Genomic DNA, 23,824 nt, shown 5'->3' with positions numbered 1-23,824 from the left:
TTCCCCCTCCTAGCAGAGTCTGGGGCCATTCATCATTCGGAGGCCACTGGTCTCTGGACAGTCCTTGTGTGGGGGAATGAAACAGAGGCCGGATTAAAATTCCTTACATACTCCATGCTTTTTAAAAAATATTTATTCATCTCAGCAGTCACTGAAGAATTCTCTTTATTATTAACGAACAAGTGTTACGAGTGCTGGCTGCACTTGTGTTTTGTAAAGACAGAATGTTCTTGAACAGAGATTTTTGTTTTATCAACAGGGATTTGCTAGAGTGTCTCACTTCTCCCTGCTGATGGGTGATCAGGGCGGGGATTTCTTCTTGCTGAATAAGAAGTTTGTTCTTGACTCCAAAATCATATAGGACTCTGCTTGAACTTTATCCACTCAGAAACACCAGTGTCCCAGCAGAGTCAACTTCGTGTCCAGGACACAGAGGAGCACAGCACGTGGGTCTGACTGCTTCACTTTATATCAATCTAGTTAAAGAAAGCAGTGCTTTAAACATGAATGCAGCCCATGAGAGCAAGATCCTAGAAAACTTTTAACATACTCTAATCTTTTGCAAACTAACTAGGTATTTAAAGAAAACAAACAGCCCCTGCCCAGTGTGATCCCTGTCACCACCGCCAGGCCTTCATTTAATGGAGCCCCGGTTCCTAATGGTGTGGACCTTTGAGAGGGGCTTTGCAATGAGGTAAAAGACCAGGAGTGCCGAGATCAGCTGAGCAGATCTGGGCTACATTTTAGGTCCCTGCACTTATTCCAGAACTTGGGATAAGTCACTTCGCCCAGCCTGCATCTGTGTGCTCACTGGTAAGACAGTAAACAGTTAGCAAAGTTATCAGGATCAGAGGAGACTCCGATACAGCAGGAGCTCTGCAAATGGCACTTGTGTTTGTTACTATGATATGGGGAACTGCGTTGTTCCTTGGAAGAGGAGGTGAGTTTGAAAGTGGAAGCCAACTTGGTGACACATCTTCAGAGACAGGGTTGGTCGATCCTCTTCTTGCCACCCCACTTCAAAAGTTCTATGCACTTGAAGAACAATGAAAGAACATCTTGGCATCTCTGTAAAGTGGTCTACTCCTAAAGTCAGTCTAGGGAGCATCTCAAGGGAACATTTCTGTTACTATAAGACGGCTCTTACAGATGTTCCCATGGTAAACAACAGCTAGTTTCTAGAAGTCTCCTAACGTGTTCACAGCTGTCTGTAAGAAGACGACTGCTACTTTCGCCCTTCGCATTGTTCAGGCCCCTTTAAGAGCAGGATTGCCTTACTTGGTCTGTGCATGATGAACTTAAACTCAAAACAGTCCCCCTCCAGCTTAGGGAGGCAGTGGTGAACTCCAGGGCAGCAGTAGCGGTGTTCATGATAGGTAGCACATTGCCCAGTGCAGCCTTCCCAACTTCAGCAAGGGCGGTTGGCCCCAGTCATCTGCCGATGGTGGACCCACATGGTCTGTTAGGGATCCACAGTCAGAGCCTGTGTTTGGCCACCTGAGGTAGCTCTGAGACTCTGAGTTAGCTCCTTTATGTGTCTGTGCCTCGGTCTACATGGTGGGATGCTATCATCTATGGGGAAGGCAGGAAACATCGAGGACAGGTGCTCTATGATCATGTAGGGTGTGAGTGCCTGATAGTCTCTAGCAAAATCTGTGCACCTTCCTGAGACAGCACTGGCCCTGGATCTTGGGTGCACACTAGTACCATCTGCAAGTATGAGCCTGTGTCCAGGGCTTTGCAAATTCAATTGTTAATAAAAATGCAAGTTTCTAGACAAAACCCAAGAGAAGTAGGTGCAGGGGCTCTGCTGTGGGGTTAACTAGAAACCGCCAACACATGAAATGTGGTTTAAAAGCTGCTGAATCTCACAGGGCTTTGGATTATAGCCTTTAAAAATATTTTAAAACTTTTAACCCCATGGAACATGCTTCTGTCTCTGGTTAACAGGCAGAGGAGAAGCCAATGGTGCCCAGGGAAGAGGTGGAGTGGAGAGATCCTGGTGGGTTTGAAGTGACTCTCAGACACACCTACTCCCCCTTGCTCCAGCCCTTACCTGTCCATCTTGGCCACTCAGGAAGCCACCCTGAAGCCAGGGAAGCTTCAGGAGCTGAGCCAGCCTCTGCCTTCTTGAATCACGCAAGAACAAGATGGTGTTCGCTCCTCAGGGAAACAGACTCAAGTCCAGTCTGCTGTCCAGGGGCTCCGGGGCTGCAGGGAGACTCTCCCACACCTTGCCCTGCAACTGAAGCCCATGCCCTCCTGATGTGCCCTGGTCTGTTTGTGACAGGTTGGTATCCAACCTATGGGAAAGGGGTACCCATGGGGCCTCTGAGGGCAGCGCCTGGGGTCCTGCACTAGCCAGAAGACAGCTGACCTTCTCCCCTGACCTCAGCCTCCTTCTCCCTATTACAGATATTCCCAGCCCAGAGAGCCCTGTGTTCCCTGAAAACAGGTCACAGGGCCCCATCCCAGTTCTCATCTAAGGTTCTGGGTGGGACCTGAATATTTGCAGTTCCTGATCAGTAGGCGGGTAGGCGGCCTGAGAGCCACAATATGGGAACCACTCCTCTACCCCCACATCAAACCTAAACTGCAGGGCTCCCAGGCCCTGCACCTCCTCTCACCTCCAAGGTAAAATGTCCTCCAACCTTGGGGGAAAGTATGGCCCTCTCCTATCCAGAGGGGCACGCTGCTGTTTGCTGTGTGCCTATCCCATCAGCCTAAGTACCACACACACATTATCTATCACCTAGTAGACCTACATGTTTGTATCATGAAATGAAGAGGTTAAGTAACTGACCTCTCCCAGTGACAAGAGGAAGATGTACTCAAACTCACACTTATCCCGAAAGCTTTGGCTTTTCCCACTATTCCAAGGCTGGAAAGTAAAATGTCAGGTTGTCTGTGGATGCCAGCTGTGTAGCAGCAGCTTCCTGGAGCACTGGACTGGGAGTCCCAGGTGGAAGGGGCTTAGTTAGAGGGGGTTCTGGAATGCTGAGCTCTGTCTGTGCTTTGTGCCCACTGTCCTGACCCCACAGGTGTCCCTCCCTCCCCCCCCCCACTTCTGGATCAGTTCTGTTAGGACCTAGAATCAGGAGAAATGCATATTCAAATTCCTCTCTTGGGAAACAATGCAACTTGCTTCCTCTCCCTTCCTTGCTTTGAAGGTGAGTCTCTTTGGGGCCTGGCCTTCAGAAGGCAGAACAACTGGAAAGCAAAGGAGATGCAGGGCCTGCACAGGGCAGCCCATGTGGGGACACGGGGATTATGTTCAGTGTGACCATCTGTCACACAGAAGTGATCACTGTGACTCAACAAGGAGGTGATGGCGTTTGGTATGCAGGGTGGCCTTGTTGCTGACAAGTCTTTCACTGCTTCTTTGCATTTGTGATAAATGTGGTAAAATGACATACAACAGTGGCCTCTATTTTACTCAGTCAACAAATATTTATAAAGATGTATCTGTAGACACTGAGGATACGGCAGAAAATAAAACATCGTTCTCATGGAACTTACATTCTAGAGCAGAGAGGAGGTAAGGAAGCAGAGGGGAGATTGTGCAAATGTAATTGTGCATAGAGATGCTGTGTGTGTGTGTGTGTGTGTGTGTGTGTATTCACGCGCGCGCATGCATATGCAGCTGTTTTAGGTGGGGTGTCCAGGGAAGGCCTCTCTGAATGGGAGAAAAAGCTGCATAGGCAGATGTGGGGATTAATCGCACCAAAGCAGAGAAACTGGCAGTGCCTAGGTCCTGAGGGCCAAGGCAGGCGGTGGCCAGATTGGGCAGGCTGGTGGGGCAATGGGCTCCCCACCTCTGCAGAGGTGCCCCTGGCATCTGATCGCAGGGCTCTGCTGGCTCCTGGTGGTCAGGGGGGCTTAGCCTCTCATGCTGCCTGGAGGCACAGACTCCCAAGAGGCTTTGTCCTGTTGGCAGTGTCCTGCAAAGCGTGTCTCCACTGAGAAGTCCTGAAGGGCCTGGAGGGCCAGGGTGAGAAGCTCAGGTGGACCTCCCGCAGGGGGCAGCTGCTGGAGAGGTGTTTAAAAGATGGTCTTTGTGGATGAGCAGCCTCGTGTGGAGGGTGAGCTGTAAGAGCAGCTGGAGGAGGGACGGGAGCTCGACAGGGAGCCGTCCAGAGGCCACAACAGCAAGTGTTAGTGGTGAAGGGATAGTGTTAGTGGTGAAGGGGTAGTGGTGAAGAACCAAAAGCCATCTCCTTCAGCAGAAGGCCTCTCAGTAAACATAGAGCGCCATTTCTCATGACATCTTCACGAGGTTTTTCCACCTCAGAAACAGCTGGTTTCCAGGAGAGGATTCTGTAGAACCAAATTACAGCAGAACTTGCTCTTTCACATGCAAATCCTAGTCCTCCTGCACTTCAACCCTGCCTGTCCCTCTGCATTTCAAGTTGTCCAGGGAGGTAATCTATTAGGGCTTGTAAAGAGATAAAATTACATGCACTTCTTGAATACCATTTTGTGATTTCTTTTTCTGAAGGGTCAGTAGGAATCAACCTGCACATATCACTTTGTAAAACTAGTGCCCCAGTCCCTTGAATACCAGGGACCAAGTCTACATTTATTCTCCCAAAACAGCAACATTATGCAAACATCAAAGTCTCTGGAAGAGCCTGTAGGTATCTCCACACACTTGACTCAGGCATAAAAGACAGGTTTCCAAGTGCCTCATCAGCTCCTCCACCACAAAAGCAGCTTAGCCTCCAGGGCTTCACAGAACCAAGTTGGCAGTCCTCATCTCTCCCCAAAGTGGCCCCCAGACTGCCCTCAGAAGGTCCCCTCATGCAGAGATCCACAAAGCAATAATGAAGTCCACCCTCCACAGCACCCGTTCTCTCATTGCTCCCGGCTGAGCAACCCCACAGTCCACCTTCAGCAGAACCCACTTCTCTCCTGGGGGAGTAGCCCTTTGCCCTGGCTGAGCTGAAGGGGTGGGTGGAGGAGGTGATGACTGGCTTAGGCCATCCCCACTGGTGAATGGTGTCTTGCAAGGCATGTCTCTTCTGAGAGGTCCTGCAGGGCCTTGAGAGCCAGGGTGAAAATCTCAGGTGAACCTTCCACAGTGGGAAGCTGCTGGAGAAGTACATGGGTTAAAACATGGTCTTTGCAAATCATCGGCCACACCCAGCTGCCACAACAGCAAGCCTCTGCCATCAGGACATGGGTCTTCCCCACCAGAATCTTTTACCCTGAGAGCTGGGGTAGATGTCACAGGGACTAAGCCACAGCCTCCCCCTGAGTGAGTGGAATCAGGTCTTCACTAATCCATACTCTGCCTTCCCATTTCTGGATAAAACTGAGGAAGGGAAACAGAAAGGAGAAGGGCCACCCTCTCTCAAGTTAAAGCTTCTTTAGCTTAAACCCATCACCCATCTACACAGGCAAGCTCCAGAATTAGAACATCACATGGCCTTCTTTGCTATAAACCCCAGGGGACAGTGATGAGCTTTCCTCTCTGGGCCCAGCCACAGCCTCTAAGAGCAGTCCACCTCACACTGAGCATGAAGTGGGAGCCAGGATTGTGTGTTAGCAAGAAAAAAACAACAGTTTTCATCAAGAAATCTTGTTTTACCTACTAACTAGCCATGCAAACTTTGGACAAGGTCACCTTCATGGGTCAGAAAGATGGAGTCCTTAAAAAGTTTGCTCAGCCCAAGTCACCCTGAGGCTGATTTGTAATTCCACTCTAGATCTTTACAGTTCCCCTAAAGACTCTTGCAGACCTGCCCAAACCATCCACCTTGCCTGCCACCCCTCTGAGCTGACAGCTTTCTCCACAGCCACTGCCTGTCCGCTCCTAGAACACCATCGCTTCCTCTGACCTTACACCCCTCTTCTGGACCTCTCAAGCTCTGCTCAGGGTTGAGACCAGCACTGTCATGGTTCTGTCTCTTTGACCCTCCTGGGCTGAGCAATGTACTGATTAGATGTTCAACAAAGGCTTGCTCTCGGATGAGAGGATGGGAAGAGGTAAGCAGAGGGAAGAGTGAGCCCAGCCAGTCAGTTCACAGCCCCAGAGCGGCTCTGGCTTAGAGCCATGGATTCTACCCTTAAGACCCTGGACTTCTTAGAATTAGAGAGACAGAAGTGAGTTTCAGGTATTATAATGATAACTCTGAGCTGGCATGTGTCTAATACCCTATGGCTTTGCTGAGATGCCCTGGTTTCATAAGATTTTAGAAATACTACCATTTTTTTCTAGCCTTCATGACATGTCTTGTGTTTACAGAGAGCTAACATAAAATCGCTGAGTAGCAGTTTCCAGACCCCTTGCTCCACGACTTCATGCCTCTTTAGCTCTTCCTAGGAAAAACCCTACCCCAGGAAGTCTGAGGCTGCTCTCATTGGCATAAGCTTGGCTCCTTTCTCTTATCTGAAGCCTGTAACTACAGCCGCCTCACAATTAGAACTGCTAAAGGCCTTGGGGAAGGTCCCGTGGGGGCACCTGGTCTGTCTGGCCTTGCTGGTGTGGTGCTGAGAAGGGGAGGCTGGAAGACCCCAACCTGATTCTGCTCCTGGGACTGGGATTCGAGGGCCTATGACAGGTACAGGGGCAGGACTTGAGGACAGTGGCCAGTGTCTGAGACTTAGAGAAGTCAGGGAGGACTATGCGGGAGCAATGGTAGCCTCCAGGGGGGAAAAAAAGCCTCTTCCTTACTCAGCCCTCTGCTGAGTGCATGCTGGTGGTTACAGCGTGGCTGCATGGAAGACACTGCCCCAAAGTGTGGGGGCCCCCATGACAACCCCTAGGGACTATTGTGCACGAGGCAGACAGCTGGCATCTCCACTCTCCTCCCTGCCTGGCTCACCATCCATTCTCTAAGCCCCTCATGCACTGTGAGTGGCAAGTGCCAAGAGTTCAGGCAGGTCCGCTGGAGTTGTCCTGGTGCCATCCTGGGTGGGGAGGGTCCATGAGACCACCAGACCAGAACCAGGTCAATGACAGCAGCAACCCCTAGACTGACTCTCAGCTGCTGAAACTGAGAGGATCCCCGAGCTCCCCAGCATGGGTCCAGCGGCCTGTGCTGAGCAGGGTGCCAGTCTTCCCCTAAGGGTAGTTGCACTTCTTGGTCATTTTCTGAATCTGGAATAGAAACAGGACATTAAAACATGTGAAATGTCCACTCACATTAAGAAGGTGAAGACTAAGAAGCCTACCAGAAAGCAAGACCAACCCAATCGTCCCTTCATGGGTATACAGCACGCAAGTACATGATGTGGACATATGTGCACCTTGGTGGCTCACAGTGACGAACTCCTGAGACATTCAGGAGTGGACACTCCTCCAGAGAGTGACACTGGAGAAAACCTTGAAATGCTGCATGTGGAAGATTCCATTGACATGATGTACTTGAAATGACAGAAATCACAGAGCTGGAGAACAGAGTGGTGTTGCCAGGGGTCAGGGAAGGCCAGCGGGGCCCTGAGAGGGGACTCCCCACTCTGCCCAGGCCTCCTGCTGTCAGGGGTTTCTTCCTGGCTTATTTATCTGATGTTTTAGTTTACACATTTTCAAGTTGACTTTCCTTTTATTTCCTGCTTATGTGTTTAACCATCTTAATTTAATTCACGCTGTAGGAGTTTATTAGTGATCTTGTTGACTACATTAGCATAATTTATAAAATTATTCCATATTCTCTTTCTGCAATTGACTCATGATCATGTTAACATTTTTTTATTTTTATTTCTCTTTATTAGAAAGTAGCCTTCACCCCAGCATTTGTTAATTTTGAGTGGTTTCATAATCAGCCTCAGTGTGAGGTATGCCAATGCCGTTGGTGCTGACAGGTTTGGACTGAGGAGGACAAAGATCATTGTCTTGAAATTGTATGGTAATTGGGAATTTCTTCAAAGCAATTCAGTGGGGCAAGGGAAACAGGAGATCATGGGTGAAGTAAGGCTGCCAGGGGCTGGTGGCAGGTACCTGGAGGTTCTGTGGACTGTGTGATCATACAAAGGCTTTTTAAGTGTCGCCAGGATAAAAGAAAGTTAAAAGTAGAGACTGCTTCTTAAAGGCAGGATTGTAGATGTGGGTGTAAAGCTGCTGTCTGAATTCCCTGAGGATTCCTGGAGGGGAAGTCCTCCACCCCTGCCACTGTCACTCGCTGGTCTGTCTAACCTGGTGGCCTGGCCCTCCTCGTGTTCCTTGTGAGGTTTTTCATGTGCTGCCCTTTTGCTGTCTTTGCACACTCCAGTTCTCCAGGGAGATTACACGGCCTGAGTGGGGTCTGTCCTCACTAGTGATCTGCACACTCTTGTTGTCCCCTCCATTCTCACAAAATCATTTCTAAAATGACACAGATCCACATGCACCAAAGGTTTGAGCGCTGTGGCTGAGGCCTTCAGGTGTGTTTTTTCACACCATCAAACACACCAACTGTATACAATCCAGCCATTCCTGTCCTGAAATCCCTTGGGTCTCTCAACTTCAAGTTCACATGGAAGCTGCATGTCCTTCTCCCAGCCTACTTTCTCACCCTCCCACCCTCTGTGGTGACATCCCCAGTGTTCAATCCTCACAGGGACATGAAACTTATTTCACTTGCAGGCATCAAACTAGGCTTTCTTTGGTCTCCAAGCTTTAGAGCATATGGCTCCTCAGACCCCTGGTCCTTCTATCCTCCAGCCTCTGAGGGCTCCAGCGACTTTTGCTGAGCCCTCGGGATGGATCCAAGTGACAGTCCTCTGGAAGGCTGCTGAGCTGCCCCCAGGTGGCTTTGCCAGCACGCTTGGCCATGCCGCCCCAGGACTCTGAATTTCTGTGATCGCTGGCACCCTGTGGTCCCTTCAAGGCCACAAGCTCTTGGCCTCTTTCAATCTCCTCTGAACCCAATCCTGTGCCTGTACATAGTAGAAGTGTTTGGGTGGATTAGTGGCCAAATAGGCAGAGAACGGATGAGTGAACACTTTCCTCGAGGTGGTGGCTCCGTGCATGAGGGCCTTTTCCCGTGGCCTGGTTGCAGTGCTGGGCAGAGACAGGAGCAGTGGGCCCCTGCTGGAACAGGTGGCAGGTGGTTGAGGAGGGCAGAGGAGGCACAGATGGGAGAGGCTGTCAGAACCCAGAACCCCATCCAACCACGTCATGAGTTTGGGGTTTTAATGTGGTTAACATGAAATAAGCCTGTTGATGTGGATCCTGATCTTTATCTGAAACTGTACAGTAAAATATGCAGCTATCCCTGAGCAAAAGCTTGTCCCACCAGTAAGAAACTCATCTTTAGACACACAGTGTATGTCAGTGCAATGGATTCTATTTTCCATTGGCAATTTTTACTTTTTGTTTTTTAAAGTTTAATACTATTCTTTTGCAAAATCAATTATATTTCATCAATCCTAAAATGTATTGACATGTAAAACACATCACTGTTTAATGTGCCATAAACTAGCTGCGCCTGGCTCAGTGGCAGAGCACTTGCCTAGCATGAGCTGGGCTTGGGTTGATCCCCACCACTGGAGAGAAAAGGAACATAGTCAACTGTAATTGTCAGAGGCCACTGATCATAAGACAAGCCCCAATTTCAGAAATACTAAGATTAAATGTGTCTTACAATTGATGAAAAACAGTCTATGTATACCACAGCTACTTTAGCACATGATACTTGTGTTCCATTGATAATAGTGATAAAAGTCTTTTTGAATGAATTTGATTTAAAAATGAGTTAATTAAGAAAAATTTATCTAAGTAGAAGGAGAGGTGGAATATAATGTGGCAAATCCCAGGCAGGGTTCCGAGTGCTCACGGCTTGGCCTGGCTACCCTGGCCTAGTCCTGTCTCCTGGCCCCGTGCGCCATCTGGAGCCCCCCCGCCCCCCCCCCACACACACACACACACTGTGCTGGATGCCTAAGGCACCAGGGAAAGGGGTGGGTGGTTGTACCCACACCAGGTTGAGCAGTGTGGCTTCAACTCACCAAAGCCGATTCAAAAGAAGTCCTAGGAAATGGAGGACTCCGAGGTTCTAAACGAGGTACTTCGTATAGGCAACCTAGGGACAGATTTCTGTTTTGTTTTGAATCTACTCTCCACAAGAAGGGGAAAGTCTCTGTTATCGGATAATTATTTACAAACCAAGGGCTAAATGAATGCTAGGCATTCCATTTCTTGATTCTCAAACCAAATGGTAGTCGACTTTATTTTTTATAATAGATTTGCCAGTGGGAAAAGATTATGAGTAACTTGAGCAAAGTGTATTTTGTTGGAAAAATGCACGAAGGGCCTAATTTCTTACTTCTATATTAAAAAACAGTAAGAGGGAATCATTTTAGATGGAGTCGGGGAAATTGCTGGCCCTTGTAGGAGATTTGTGTCCCTCCTGCTTGCAGCTCCTTCCCTGCCTGGGCTCAGTGGCACTTCAGGGCGCTGGGCAGCATTTCCCAGGGAGGCGGGTGCACCCTTGCTTCATGGAGTGCTCATTCTTTGTTTTGAGACAGGGCCTCGCTAAGTTGGTGAGGCTGGCATTGAACCTGCCACCCTCTGCCTCAGCTCCAAGTTGCTGGGGGAACTCATTCTTGACAGGAGAACCCTCTGCTTCACAGAGTGCTCATTCTTGAAGGTAACAGAACTAGAGGTCGCAACCCACAGGCTCTGCAGCTTACATCTCACCTGCTTTTACAAACTTAATTTGAAGGTTTAATGTAGGTGTAATTGAGACGATAAATTGAACACATATGCATATTCTAATAAAGGTATTCTTTGGAGTCAGCAAATATTCACATCATATTAAGCACCAGTGAACCCATTACAGCCTAATAAAATGGAAAGGTCTTATAACAGGAGATTACTTATAGGCTATTAGTTATTAGCATGATTTAAAAATGTGATCAGATATAATTAGCAACACCGACAGTATTGTACATGCAACTATCTCCACTCACTAGTGCTAATAATGCCAGCTATGATTCTGCATGGAAGTCTTAATCGAAAGCTAAGCCTCTTCCACCTGTTTATCCCTATGGGTGTCTTTGAGTATCAGATCACTGTGGAACAACTTATAAGATACTCACAAGAGTCACCAAGGCTTGGTGTTAATCCACAGAACAGCATTCTGTCCTGTAATGTCAATGAGTACCAAGCCCAGCAGCCTTTCTTCACACAGATGCCTGGGAAGGTAGAATGTCAGGCTCTCTAGAAGAGACTGAGGTGGGGATTGGGTGCAGCACTGACCACATTTGGTGAGGGGTCAAGAACAGGGGGGATGAGGGTGCTCTCAAGTCTGCAGCATGAACAACTGGACAGGTAGCTGTATATACCCATCACACTCCCTCAGAACAGAAATCTTAAGATTATAGAATAAGAAAAGATTGTTTTACAACAAGATTTTTCTTTAGCTTTTACTTTTCTAGGTTAAAAATACTAACTCCTTGACGTATTGCATAGGATCATTTCCCACTAAAAACATGTGAATGGTTTCTGAAGTATTGCTCTTTCACCTTTCCACTTGGTCTGCCTCCCATGAAAAACAGACATGAACTGCTGCCATTATTCTACTAACTGAAGACTCATCTGGTTACAGTCCCAACATTACATGAGCTTTTATGAAAGGCAGCCAAGCTCCCTTGCATGACATCTGTCCTTCAGGGCAGAGGTCTCACTGGGGCCCAGTTAAGTCTTCTCTTGTCTTTCTCTGTTATTGCATGGACTCAAAGCCAAGAGAATCTGCACTTTCACAAGGCTGCTTAAAAAAATTAATAAGACTGGGCAACAGAGACTGTATGATTCACAAAGCTGAAAATAGTTACTATCAAGTCCCTCACAAATAAGTTGCCAATCTCTCCTTCAGACCACTAGGACCTCAAACTGTCTTGCAGAAGTGTGCGAGCTGAAGTGTATACCCAAAACTTCACATTAGCTGGGGATTTACAGAACCATAAAATGATTTGTTTTCTAAAAGGATTCATCAGACTTTATATAAATTAATTCTAGCTCTTCTGAACAATTATTTTTAAAAAGGAATTCCTCAACCAATTTTATAATCATGCATCTTAAGTACAATAAATATGCTTAACACTTACTTTATGATTATTACAAAGAAATTGAAATATACAAATAGACAAAAAGGCGAAAAAAATCACCTGCAATCTCACCATTAACCACTGTTAATACCCACCTACTTATAGGCTATTTTTCCCCCCAGCCATATAAACATTTAATTTTTTGAAAATGTGAATCATGTAGTAAGCCTGACATTCTACCCTCTCTATGCTGCAGCTTTGGAAGATATCTTATTGACATCTATTCCATAGAATGCCATGTCCGAGTGTGACTATCTTCCTGCCGGTTCTGACATTTTAGGTTGCCGTTAACTTGTCCTATTGTAAATGCTGCACTGAGCGCCTCCTACGTGAATCTGGATCCCTGTGGGCTCTGTGGGCCAGGAGTTCAGGAAGTGGCAAGGGTCCCTCCTCTCCACATCTTCCTTACAAACCTGCTTCTGTCGGTGCGGCACCCTCAGGCTTGGCCTCCTCTTGCTTTGTCTCCAAGCCATGCTACTCCACCCGAGGCTTTGGCATCCCTCTCCCACTAGAGCTGGCATTCATCTCCCCCCAGAGCTCCCCAGGCTGCTTGCCCTTTCTCCTCCCCTATCCAACCCTCTTCCTCTTAGGTCCCCTTCAGTGGTGGCTCCACCCCTCCACTAGGCTGCCTGTGGACCCATCCTGTGTCCCCCTCACCACCATTCCCAGCCACCAGGTCCTGTGACTGCTTCCTAGATGCCTCCCCAAGACCCATTGCAGCCTCTTCCAGATACTGCTGCCTTCTAACAGGGCTCTCCCCACCAGTCCTGCCCTGCCCATCCTTCCAGCCCAGCTCAGTACTGTGCCACACAGAGCAGGTCCCCAAGCACCGACCTGCCGAGACCCATGTGTGGCTCTCGGGATGAAGACCTTCATGGCAACCCCTCTCACTCCCACCTGGTCTGACACTGCCACTCCCTCCTGATCCATCCAGGGCCTCCTTCCAGCCGAGACCTCTCCCAGCCTCAAGGTTCTATTCCGTCCTTCCCTCTGCCTACAACGTCCCAGCTGCCAATGTCCCTGTCACACCACTGCTCTGTCCACAGCACTCCAGCCCATTTTGGGGTCCTTATTACATTTTAAATCTAAATTATTCTGTTTTCTGCCTGTAATGTCTATTCCTCAACTGACTGAAGCTCCATTTGAGGCAAGGTTTTTTATTTCACCGCCACATCTCCCCGGCAGGCAGCGGACATTCCAGGAACACTTGCAGAACTGATAACAGGTCGCTGGGCACAGCTGTGTAGATTTTTTAAGACGTGTTATCAAATAGTATTCTAGAAAGTGTGAAGTGACCAGTTTATGAACCCAGCAGCAGTGTATCAGTGTTCCTTTGACCATGTGTGTTCTGACACTGAGTGTTACAGTTTTCAGTCATTTCTAAATACCTGGACAGAAAAACTATCCCCTCACGGTAATTGAAATTGCATTCTTTGATTACTAGTGAAGTTGGGCATTTTTACTTTTTGAGAGCCCTTATGTACTTTGTGATTTTTTAAATTCATCACAAACTGCTTTGGTGGAACCATTTTTTATTGTGATATTCTGAAAGTTTATTTAGGTCAATTATCTTCCTACTTAAAAATTAACAAGTCTAGTTAACCTCATCTCAAGAACTGGATAAGGGGTCCCACTCCTCAAGGTTGATATTTAGCCATTGCTGACCCCTACCTTGGTGGGAGTTGGGGGCATCACGCCGATAGAGACACTTTTGGCCTGAGCCAGAGCATTGTAGCGATGCCAGGCCCTAGTCCCACCACGCTAAGACCCATGGTGTCTCTAGTGTTGGCTTTCCAACAGATGAGAACTCTGCCCCAGGGTTCTAGTGGCAGCTGGGATAACTAGGGATGGCAGCTGCCTGGTGTCTTGAATTCTAACATGGAAGGCTCCACGCCTGCCCTGCAGTTCAGTCACCTGGCCCTGAACCCCTGGTGTCCACTTCTCTGATCTCTCTGGCTTCTGCAGTTATCTGAGTGATGGCCCATGAAATTCCAGCAGATTCTGAGGTTGAAATAACCTCTACCATGAGGCCAGTGACCCTGACTGCAGGCCAAATCTCTTGAGAGGACTGTCTCTCCCTCCACACTGCCTCCATCTTTCCCATGGCACCATGGGACAAGACCAGCAGCTATTTCCCATTTCATTACACTTCCAAAGTGATGTTAAGAAGGGACCAGAAGAGTTCTCACTTTGTAGTTGCTCATTTTGTAAAGCAACTTGCAAGATGTGCTTCTTAAGAAGCACAATACACAGGAGCACAAGGCCCAGGATTTCCAAGGTGACTCATCTTTACTGGGGTCTTGTGCATGTGGGCTTTGTGCTACTTCTCCAGATACTTTTCTACGTTCCTGCAGTGAACACACCCATGAGCTCCCCAGCTCCTCCTAAATAAGCGCTTTTATGTAATCTATACCCATCAACAAAGCTCCAAAAGAAACTAGGGGTGCTTACATATTTGCTTTTTCAAGATCTGCTAGAAACTTCAGGAAAGCACAAGGTGATGGCAGAAAACTTCTGGAAGAAGAGACAGGGCATTTGTGTTGTTGAAGTTTTGACACTGTCATCCAATCTGAGGAATGACTCTGCTAAGAAAAGAACAGCAGGTTCCTTCCTGGTGGAGCCCTGTGCATACCACACAATGCACAGAAATCACCAGCCATGGGGATGGTGCCAGGTGGTCCCTCCAAGCAGATCCTGTTGAGTAGTTCACAGCAGAGGCTAGGTCTGGGTAGCCCTATGGTGAGGTCCACTCAGCACTGACTTTTCTCTGCTGCACAAAGGGCTGCTCATCCCAGCGCCTGGGGGCTATCCTGGTCTCAAACACATTATTAGTGAGTTCCCTCAGTGGGGGAATGTTCCTCTAGCCAGGCATCCTGGTTTCAGGTCTGGGAGAGAGATTACTGGAGCCATCTCTTAAGTACCATTTTGGTTTTATTGAGGAAAACGTAGGAAATAAATACAATCTCACAGTTTACTATACAGAACCAAAACCTTTAAGGTGTGTATGTGTTTTAAAGGGAATTTTCTCTATGTAAGTACAGCTCTGTCCAAATGAAAGAAAGAAGAAAACCACACTACACACTACGTAGGTTCCATCTTGAAAATATCTACACATATAGTGAAGATCAAGTCACAGTATCTGCAGAATTAAAGAAGAAATGTTGCAGGTAGCTAACAGGAAGACCCTGGTTTGAGTGAGCAGAGGGATACACTGTGCCTTTCAATAAGGATGATGATGAAAAGATTATTCAGGGCCATTTTTATGCTGTATTTTCTAGTTTCATCCATTAGGGCATCCGATTGATTCTATCTGCCAAACACCACGGCCAAGTAGTCATGCCCCTTTCATGGGAAGCTGTGGTCCTAGGCTGGGTCAGAGATGGGGGATGGATTCCAGACATCCTATATACAGTTCACTCCAGTCACTCTCACATAGCATCTGCATGTGGCATGACCTGCATGCAGTTCATGCAATAAAGATGAGATGCAAGCCCTCTGCCAGCCATATCTTTTTACTCTAAATGCCACAGCACAGGGAAGCTCAGAGTCAAGGCTGATGATTTCAAAATTAGTTTGGGAATTTTGCAAATAGATCTATTCCTACCTTTTCAAACTCCTCTAATGTACACATTTAAAATCCTATCAACAGCACTGATCCTGAGGAATGTCATCTTGTCTCTACTCTTTCAGGATGAGTCTGGATGGTTTCCTATTGAAGACCCATACTCACTGTGGCTTCCTTCTTATAGGATTTACTTAATGCAGAGTTCATCCAATGTGAGATTTCATCTTTGGAGTTCTAGGGCCTTCCTGAGCTAGGTGGCCCTGGAGGAGATGGAACACAGTGGGGCTGAGGAGGAAGGTGCCCTCAGTGCTTCTTCTCTGCAGGTGTAAGATGCCCAAGATTGGAGGGCAGGAGGCTGAGACCTAGTCTGAGATGTTGCCTCCTAACATCTTTGCTTGGAAAAATTCTGTATGCAGCAGGGCCAGGGACCTGAAGCGCATGGCTGAGTGACTGTCCAGCTTCTAGAACTGGCTCTACCACCTACTGTTCTAGCATTTTGACTTCGGCAAGTTACTTGACCTCACTGTCCTTGACCTTCTCACCTGTAGATGGAGACAATAATGGCTTCCTCATGGGACTTTTGAGAATTAAATGAGTTAGATAATGTTGTTCATAAACTCAGCAACAAACACCATAACCCTGCCCTTGTGGAAATCAGAGCATCTTTTACCCTAACAACCCTGACCCACAAAGGGTTAGAAAGCCCCACGGTGAGGTATGACTAGATTCTGTTCTAAATACATTAGAATAAGATTTTATGATATAAGATTTTCATAAAACTTTTTTTTCAGATACATGTATTTTTATATATATGAGTGGCCTGAGTCTAGTGGACTGGACCAGCAATCACCCAGGGGGTGGCAGGAATCAGAGGAGCTGCCCAATAGGAAGTGACATTTACATTGAGACTTTTTGGCTGAGTTAAAATTTGCCAAAGGAAGTTGGAGGCAGTGGTGGGCATCAGTTCCCTGAAGGAGCTCTGTGGGGTTTTAATGGAGCAAGGGAGAGAAGAAAGCAGATTTGCATTGTTAGAAAGGCCACTCTGGCTGCATGAGAATGGGCAGGGGCTAGTGGATATTCAAGAGGGACCCTGTACCTGGTGATGGATGGGGAAGGTTCAGGAACAAGAGGGCTCTGGGGTGACTCCCACTTGACTGGCACCTATGACGTTCAACTTTTAACTTGAGAAAATGTTCCTTTCAAACACTTTGCAAATCATCTCTCCATCCTGCTGGACAGAGCTGTAGTGGGCCTAGGAGCTAGCAGGGCTTCCTGTTCCCAAGTGGGTGGGTTCTTGGCAGGAGATGGAAAGCTGGAAACAGAATGGAAAGTAGTCTGGCCAAGCACCTTGCATGAAGAGAAGAGGAAAGGGAAACTGGGTACTTTCCCATCTGATCTGGAATATCTGGTCAAATAATAATGTGAAAATACAGATAATTCAAAGACATTTATATTTGGCTTTGAAATACCATGCTTTTTTGGCAGTGAATTTACCTTGCCAAATGTTTTTCTTAGGCCTTATTTTGCATTTCCCGAACACAACATGGACCATCTGGATGGCAGGGGAGTAAGCAGGTGCCCAGGAGGGAGAGTGGGTGGGAGATGGGGAGGCCTAAGGCATAAAAATGGAATCTCCCTGTCACCCCAGTCCACCAATGCTTACTGGTCTCCCTGTGTCCTGCCACAGAGCAGACACTTTTCCTGACCTAAGCCTTGTGAGGTCATAAAGGGGCACGGAAGAGCAGTTCTCTAGTTCCCAGCTCTTTAAACATTCTCAGGGCCACCTCCACACCCAAGCAGGCAGCTGGGGCTCTGCAGCAACCCTGAAATCAAACCATATTTGGATTATAAAGGCAGGTTGTTTACAGATGTTGGCATAAAGTATATTTTAAGTTACAATCAGCTGTTTTTTTTTACAGAAGAGCTGGTCAGACCAGAGAGCCCCTTTTCCTGTTACCACTGTTCCTTCTAGACAAGCTACAAGGTCAGCTTGAATTTTCAGGCTCAGAGCTCAGGACTACCTAAGTGGAAGCAGTCCTGCTATATACAGTCCCCAGAAGGGCACAGAAGAATGGTAAGGGTGGCAGCCTCTCCCTGCTAAAGAATCCCAGGCATCCCCTGTCCCCCATCTGCACTATGCCAGGCAGGACAGAATTCACTGGAATAATTAGTAACAGCCTGAATCTGGAAGTCCAGGGGCTGATTTTCCCAATCTGTGGTAGGGCTAAGTGCTCTTTCTCATTATCACCACAGGGAGGAGGGCATTTCCTAGTTTCCAGTTCTTGCAGGCCGATGGTTCCTTCACAGGAAATTCTTAGCCCTTAAAAGGCATTCTGTGAACAGCTAAGTTTTCAACTGCTGGTACCTTTCACTCCAAGAACGCTCCCTCCTAAAAAGAGCTGCCAACCTGAGGCCACCCGTGCATATCTGAAAAATCCAGCACAGGTTTCTTGGATTCCAGAGAAATTGAAGGAAGCAAAGCCATCAAATGTTGTAGGCGCACCTCACAGGACACAGCCTCGCCCTTCCTTCGGGTCTTCTTGCCAGGAGGTGGGATGAGAGTCTCTGGATGCCCCCAAACCCACCGCGGCCCCCACCACCGAGCCACTCACCCTTCTAACACTTACCCCTGGCTTCCCACAGGCACGCCTCCATGAGCCATTTCAGCGGAGGGGATAGAAACGTGAACCACAGCAACAGGTTTCACCGCAGCCTGGGCTCAGGAGGGGACGTGGCTGCGAGGCCAGGAGCTGGGCGGCGTGGGGACAGGAAGCCGGAGGAGGGTGGAGGGGACGCCGGTGCCGGGCCGGCGAGCACGCGTCACTCGTGCTCCGCACGGACTCGTGAATCTGCGTGCGTGGGGGAGGGAGGGCCTCCCCCAGGTCACTCGGGGACTTCCGCGTGGACTAGGCGGCGCCAGGAGGCTCGGGCTGGGTGGCTAGCGCCGCAAGGAGGCCAGGAGCGCGCGCAGGAGGGTGGGCACAGGGCACCCTCGGGCGATGCCTTCACCAGCCGGAGGCCTGCGCCCCCAACGCCCGAGCCCGGGCTCCTCTGACTGCCCCAGGCCTCTGGCTCCAGCCGGCCGCTGAGGACGCGGGAGCCGACCGCGCGCTGGTGGCTCTGGGCATGCTCGGTGTCGGGACCCGCGCAGCCGCCGCGATTGAGCCGCGCCTGGGCAGGCGCACCTCGGGGAGCGCAGGCCAAGCTGCCCCGCTCCGGCAGAGCTCGCCGGTCCCGACCCTGTGCTAGCGGGAGGAGGGGCGGGCGGCGGCTTCCTTGTCGCCGCCCGCCGCTCCTTAGAAAGTGCAGTCAGCCCTTGGCTGCCGCGGCTGGCGGCGGCGGGCGGGAAAGGGGCGGGGCGGGGCGGGGTGGGGGTGGTCTCACCGCCCTTCGAGGTGCGAAATTAGTGGGCGCTCTCCCCCTTCTCGGCTCCCGCCCCCAGGGAATCTGAATACTGTGGGAAGCGTCCGGTTCTTGGAGAATCCCCGGGGCGGGGTGCAGGGGCGCGCCCGACGCAAAATGGTTAAAACAAAGTCCGCGCGCGCCCCGGGGCTCCTCGCATGAAATGTGCGCGCTGGCGACCGGGCACCTCTGTGCGAATCTGAGCGTTAGTTAACCGCAGGAAGTCTGGTCGTGCGGGGGAGGAGGGCGAAGGGAAACCTCGGGCCCGGGACGGCCCTTGCCCCCAGGCCTCCTCGGGCTTCTCGGCCCGGGGCGTGGGGGGCTCGCGACCGGCGCGGAGGCTGAGCAGCTCGGCCCGGCGATTCACTCTCTCTGCCTCCTCCCCCAGGACTACCGAGAGGATGGGATGGATCTAGGCAGTGACGCCGGCAGCAGCAGCAGCAGCCGCTCCAGTTCGCAGTCCAACTCCACCAAAGTGACCCCTTGCTCGGAGTGCAAATCCTCGTCGTCGCCGGGGGGCAGCCTGGACCTGGTATCTGCCCTAGAGGACTATGAAGCGCCCTTCCCGGTCTACCAGAAGGTGATTGATGAGTGGGCGCCGGAGGAGGACCGTGAGGAGGAGGAAGAGGAAGACGAGCGAGGGTACCAGGATGACCGCTGTCCGGCCCGGGAGTCCGGGGACCTGAGCGCCAGGACCCGTAGCGGCAGCGGCGGGGCCCGGAGCGTCACCACTGTCAGGCCGCTCCCAATGCCCAACGGCAACCTCCGCCCCTACGAACCCCAGGACCTCAGGCACAATGGCAATGTGGTTGTGGCCGGCCGGCAGAGCGGCCCCCGGGGCCCCGGGCAGGCGATCCAGAAGCCCCAGCCGGCGGAGGGCCGGCGCGGCGGCCGGGGCCCGGTGGCAGGGGGGCCCTGTCTTCAGCCCCCGGACGGCGGGACTTTCGTCCCCGAAGAGCCCCCGGTGCCCCCAATGGACTGGGAGGCGCTAGAGAAGCATCTGGCCGGGCTGCAGTTCCGGGAGCAGGAGGTGCGAAACCAGGGCCAGGCGAGGACCAACTCCACCTCCGTAAGTTGGCCGGGTGCGTGCCCACGCGCGCACACACGCGTACACACCCCGCACTCCCTTTCTCGGGCTCGCGCCCGCCCGCGCCCCATTCATCACTCGGGAGGCGGGGGCGGGGCCGGGAGCCTGTTTTCTGCTCCCCTGGGGTACCACTGTTCTGTCTGGGCGCTGTCTGGTTTGCAGGATGGGCGGAGAGGAGGGAGGGGCAGCCAGAGGGCAGCGGAAAGTCGGGCTAGTGAAACCGGCGACTCGTTTTTATGGAATTACTTATGGAGAGGAGGCTGTGAGTCACTTGCCTGAAAATAAACCCAGGGAGGTTTTGGCACCGAAGCCAGTGCCTGCGGGGGATTTTTCAAATCGTACTAGTTGAGGCTTTGTCGATCGTGGTGGGTCTCCCTCCTGGCCACTGCTGTCTCGTCAGTAGCTGGCCTGTCCCTGTGCGCACGCACGTAGTCCCCAGCCCACACCTCCTTCTCGCTTATGCCGAGGGGCCTGCGTTTGGAAGGTTGACCGCCCTCCTCCAGACTTTCTTCCCTTCTGAAACCCGAGCTGTAGTGGGCCAGGGATGGGGTAGGGGGTGGGGCGACGGGGTGAATTGAACTGCCTGGATGCGGGAGGGGTTCTTGCTTCCTTCGCCTCTGCGGTGAGTCCCTCCTTGTTTTGATAAAGGAATCACTTAACTGCTCCTTCCCGGAGGCTACTGCCTCCATTCAGGAAAGCAACCGCGGTAGGCGAGAACGGCTGCCTCCCAAGTCCGCAGGTTCCCACTCTTCGCGGCATTTCCTTTGCCCTCGAGAGGACTGCAGTTAAATGACTTAAAAACATAATGAATGTAGCTCCCCCATTTCTCACTATTGTGAGATAAAGCAATAGTTGGAGTTTGAAATCGTTAATGATGCCCCTAAATAGGGCCGAAGGGCACAGTTTAAAAGCGCTATTTTGTGCGTGGTGACAGTGTGGCAGTATGGGAAATGCTTGCCTGCAGGTGTGATTTCTCTCTCCGGGACCCTGAGGCTACTGGAAATTGGGTGCAAGCTCTTCTGACCTCAGGGGTGAGCATGGAACTTTTGTTTCCCAGAAAAATTGGCACCATTTCTATTAAAGAGCCCTTGGCTGACAGATCAGCCCACTGGCTCACGTCCCTGGAGAAACTACCTATTACATTAACACACTCATTTTAATTCCAGCTGGTTTTAGAGTTTACCCTGGCAGCTAACAGACATGGAAACTTTCCATTACAGCCAATACTGTTTCTTGTACCCTTTAATGGAAACCATCCTTTTTTCTTAGTGTTTTGAGGAATATACCTCATTAAACTCCATGTATTTGACCAATGACTTGAAGATTAACAAAAGGTTCAGTTGTTATCACACAGACACTTGCATTTGGAGAAATTTAAAAATTGGGCCTACATGCAAAGTTAGGGTTTGATGGTAACAATGAGCTCTTACTCAAAAGTTATGAGGCAGAATGTATTGAGCAGCATGTGTCCATCCATTATGCCAGGTGTGGGTCCCAGCCACATTGCAGTCCATGTGTGGCTCAAGCTCTATTGTGGGGAGATAGAAATGCCTCCAACCTGACACTTAAGAGCAGTCCAAACAGTCCCTCCCAAAGCATGGTGGTCCTGCTTTCTCTTCTTGTTTTTGTGAACATTGTGAAAATTATTGAGCCATCTTTGAAACCAAAGGTGTCTCCTCCCCTAGTAAGCAATGTTTCTGTTAGGATTCCTCCCAAACTATTTCCCCACCTACCCCCCCAGGTCTCCTGAATATGTCCCCCTAGGCATTTTCTCCATGAGCACATAAATTTAGATTCCACTATTTTAAAGTAAGTATTTATATAGGAAAACAGGAAATTAATATTAAAATTTTTTCATGTTTTGATTTGCATTTGAATAAAATTACTAGACCCAAATGCCTTTGAATGCTGTTTTTCAAACTCTTAAGTTATCTGCAAAGTCACCTTAGTGTTTCTGTAATATAGAGTGAACTGTATTGGAAGTAGTCACAGGAAGCTTGGTGATTTGAAAACTTGTTTCTTTCTGTTTGCATATGCACTAGGTTACAATATAACAAAGTTTATTTTTACTATGGGTTTCTATCATTAGCTTTAAAAACACTTCAGTGAAGTCCTGTTCAGTGCTGCCTTTGTAAGTGGGAGACCTTGTGAGCATGAGGACAGGATCCTGGGACTAGCACAGGGATCTGTAGAAGACGTGCTGTGTCTTGAAGGGGTTCAAAGAATATTTTTCCTTAGTGTGTTGGGGCTCCCATGCTTACCAGCAGGAGCGGGTAGATCCAGGGTTCTCTTCACCTAGAAGCTTATACTGTCTCAGGGCTCCTGTGTTACCTTTACCTCTGCCAGAACTCAAGCACCCAGTTCCTCTGATTATCTCAGACTCAGCTCTCTCTTGCTGTGGAGGCCTTTTGACCATCCTCCCAGAAACAGAGCACCAGGCCCCACCCCAGCTGCACCCTGGTCCCACCTCTGTCTTCCTCCTGCCCCAACCCTGCCCTCCTCCACTCACCCTAACCCTACTTCTACTCCACCCCAGCCTCACACCTGTCCTCCTGCCTAGCCCCAGCCCTGGCCACAGCCCCACCCCTACCCCATTCACCTCTGCCCTTTCCTGGTCCCACCCCTAAGAAAGAGGTTTTGTCTTTTGTGGGGCCTGACTCTGGGGTAGTGTCCCCCTTCTTTTAATGCTTAAAATAATTGAAAGAAAAGGAAGCAGTGCCCCCCCCCCTTTTACCATAACCTAAAAGATTTCCTGAAGACGCTCTCTGTCTTTAACATCCTTGCTACTAAGGACAGAAGGAAACGGAAACAACCCAATCTCACTACCTTGTTCTCTTCTGGCAGAGTGCTCCTCCCTCCTCTCAGCTCAGGGATGTGCCTCAGGAAGACTTAGGTCCTGAGGTGCGGGAACTGTGCTAACCATCAGCTGTCCTTGATCTAGGGAAGATTTAGGGGCAGATTCTAAATACGCTATGTTTAGGAGGGATTTCAGACCTTTGCTCTGTGAAGGGAGCCACCCCTCCCTTGGTGCCCTGGGAGGGCACAAACCTTGTGATGCTTTATGCTCTGGAGGAGGAGCACTGAGCAACCCTGAGAAGCCCTGAAAGGCACATACTGATTGCCAGGACACTGCTGTGACAGGGCTTCCTGGCAGCAAGCCTGGCAGCAAGTTTACTTTTCCACAGACCTGTCCCCTGTGCCTACAGGTGTTCCACACCTGGGGGAGTATGAAGCACCTACCCATAACCAAGACTGCCTGCCCTGGGCAGCCCTGCCGGCCCTCCACCCGGTCTGGCCCTGACCCTCTGGTATGTGAGCACTTGGTAAACTCAAGGCCATGTAGAGGGGGGAGCCATTCCTGGTAGTGGTCCTTGAATGTCACGTAGGAGGCCTGCTCCTGTAAGTTTGCACTCGTGATGAACTCCTGCCTGCTGGCCTCTTCCTCCTCTCCTGAGTGGCAGGACCATCCTGAGGGAAACCAGGAGCTTCTTCAAGAAGCAGCTGGTTTCTGTCTTCTTCTGCATGCCCAGGACCTCAGTTCATGCCTACTCGAGGCTTTTCTGTTTGAGGGACCCCTGTACCTCCAGGGAAGGCCTCAGAGTCCTTCTCTTTCTAGATGATGTCATCTCACCTCTTTTCTCCGTGGTTTTTCATGAAGGTTCCCTCCTCCAGGGAGTGTAGTCCTCCAAGTTTAACTTGTCCTGTCTGTCTCTGCAAATGCATCTCCTTTTTTTTTTTCT

The 23,824-nt window shown here is 49.9% G+C and overlaps 1 protein-coding gene and 2 long non-coding RNA genes across 3 annotated transcripts in view; 1 reads left to right on the top strand and 2 right to left on the bottom strand.

Moving 5' to 3' along the window:
* Window positions 1-23,824, bottom strand: part of LOC308652843 — a 1,084,519-nt gene that overhangs the window by 810,370 nt on the left and 250,325 nt on the right. The window lies entirely within an intron of this gene.
* LOC308652835 lies at window positions 3,494-18,351 on the bottom strand. Its single transcript, XR_014022908.1, has 3 exons — window positions 18,223-18,351; window positions 6,828-7,102; window positions 3,494-5,088 (listed from the first exon to the last, which is right to left on the bottom strand). It is a non-coding gene; the product is annotated as an uncharacterized lncRNA (long non-coding RNA).
* Window positions 18,967-23,824, top strand: part of SCHIP1 (schwannomin interacting protein 1) — a 98,946-nt gene continuing 94,088 nt past the window's right edge. The window contains exons 1-2 of the mRNA XM_081300901.1: window positions 18,967-19,202; window positions 19,386-20,066. Of these exons, the coding sequence (XP_081157027.1) occupies window positions 19,161-19,202; window positions 19,386-20,066 (723 nt within the window). The 5' untranslated portion in view covers window positions 18,967-19,160. The remainder of the gene's footprint in view (window positions 19,203-19,385; window positions 20,067-23,824) is intronic.

The sequence above is a fragment of the Spermophilus citellus genome (assembly GCF_964194105.1).
Source record: "Spermophilus citellus genome assembly, chromosome: 7".
NCBI lineage: Eukaryota > Metazoa > Chordata > Mammalia > Rodentia > Sciuridae > Spermophilus > Spermophilus citellus.
The sequence above is the reverse complement of the archived record's forward strand: the minus strand, read 5'-3'. Positions and strand labels throughout refer to the sequence as shown.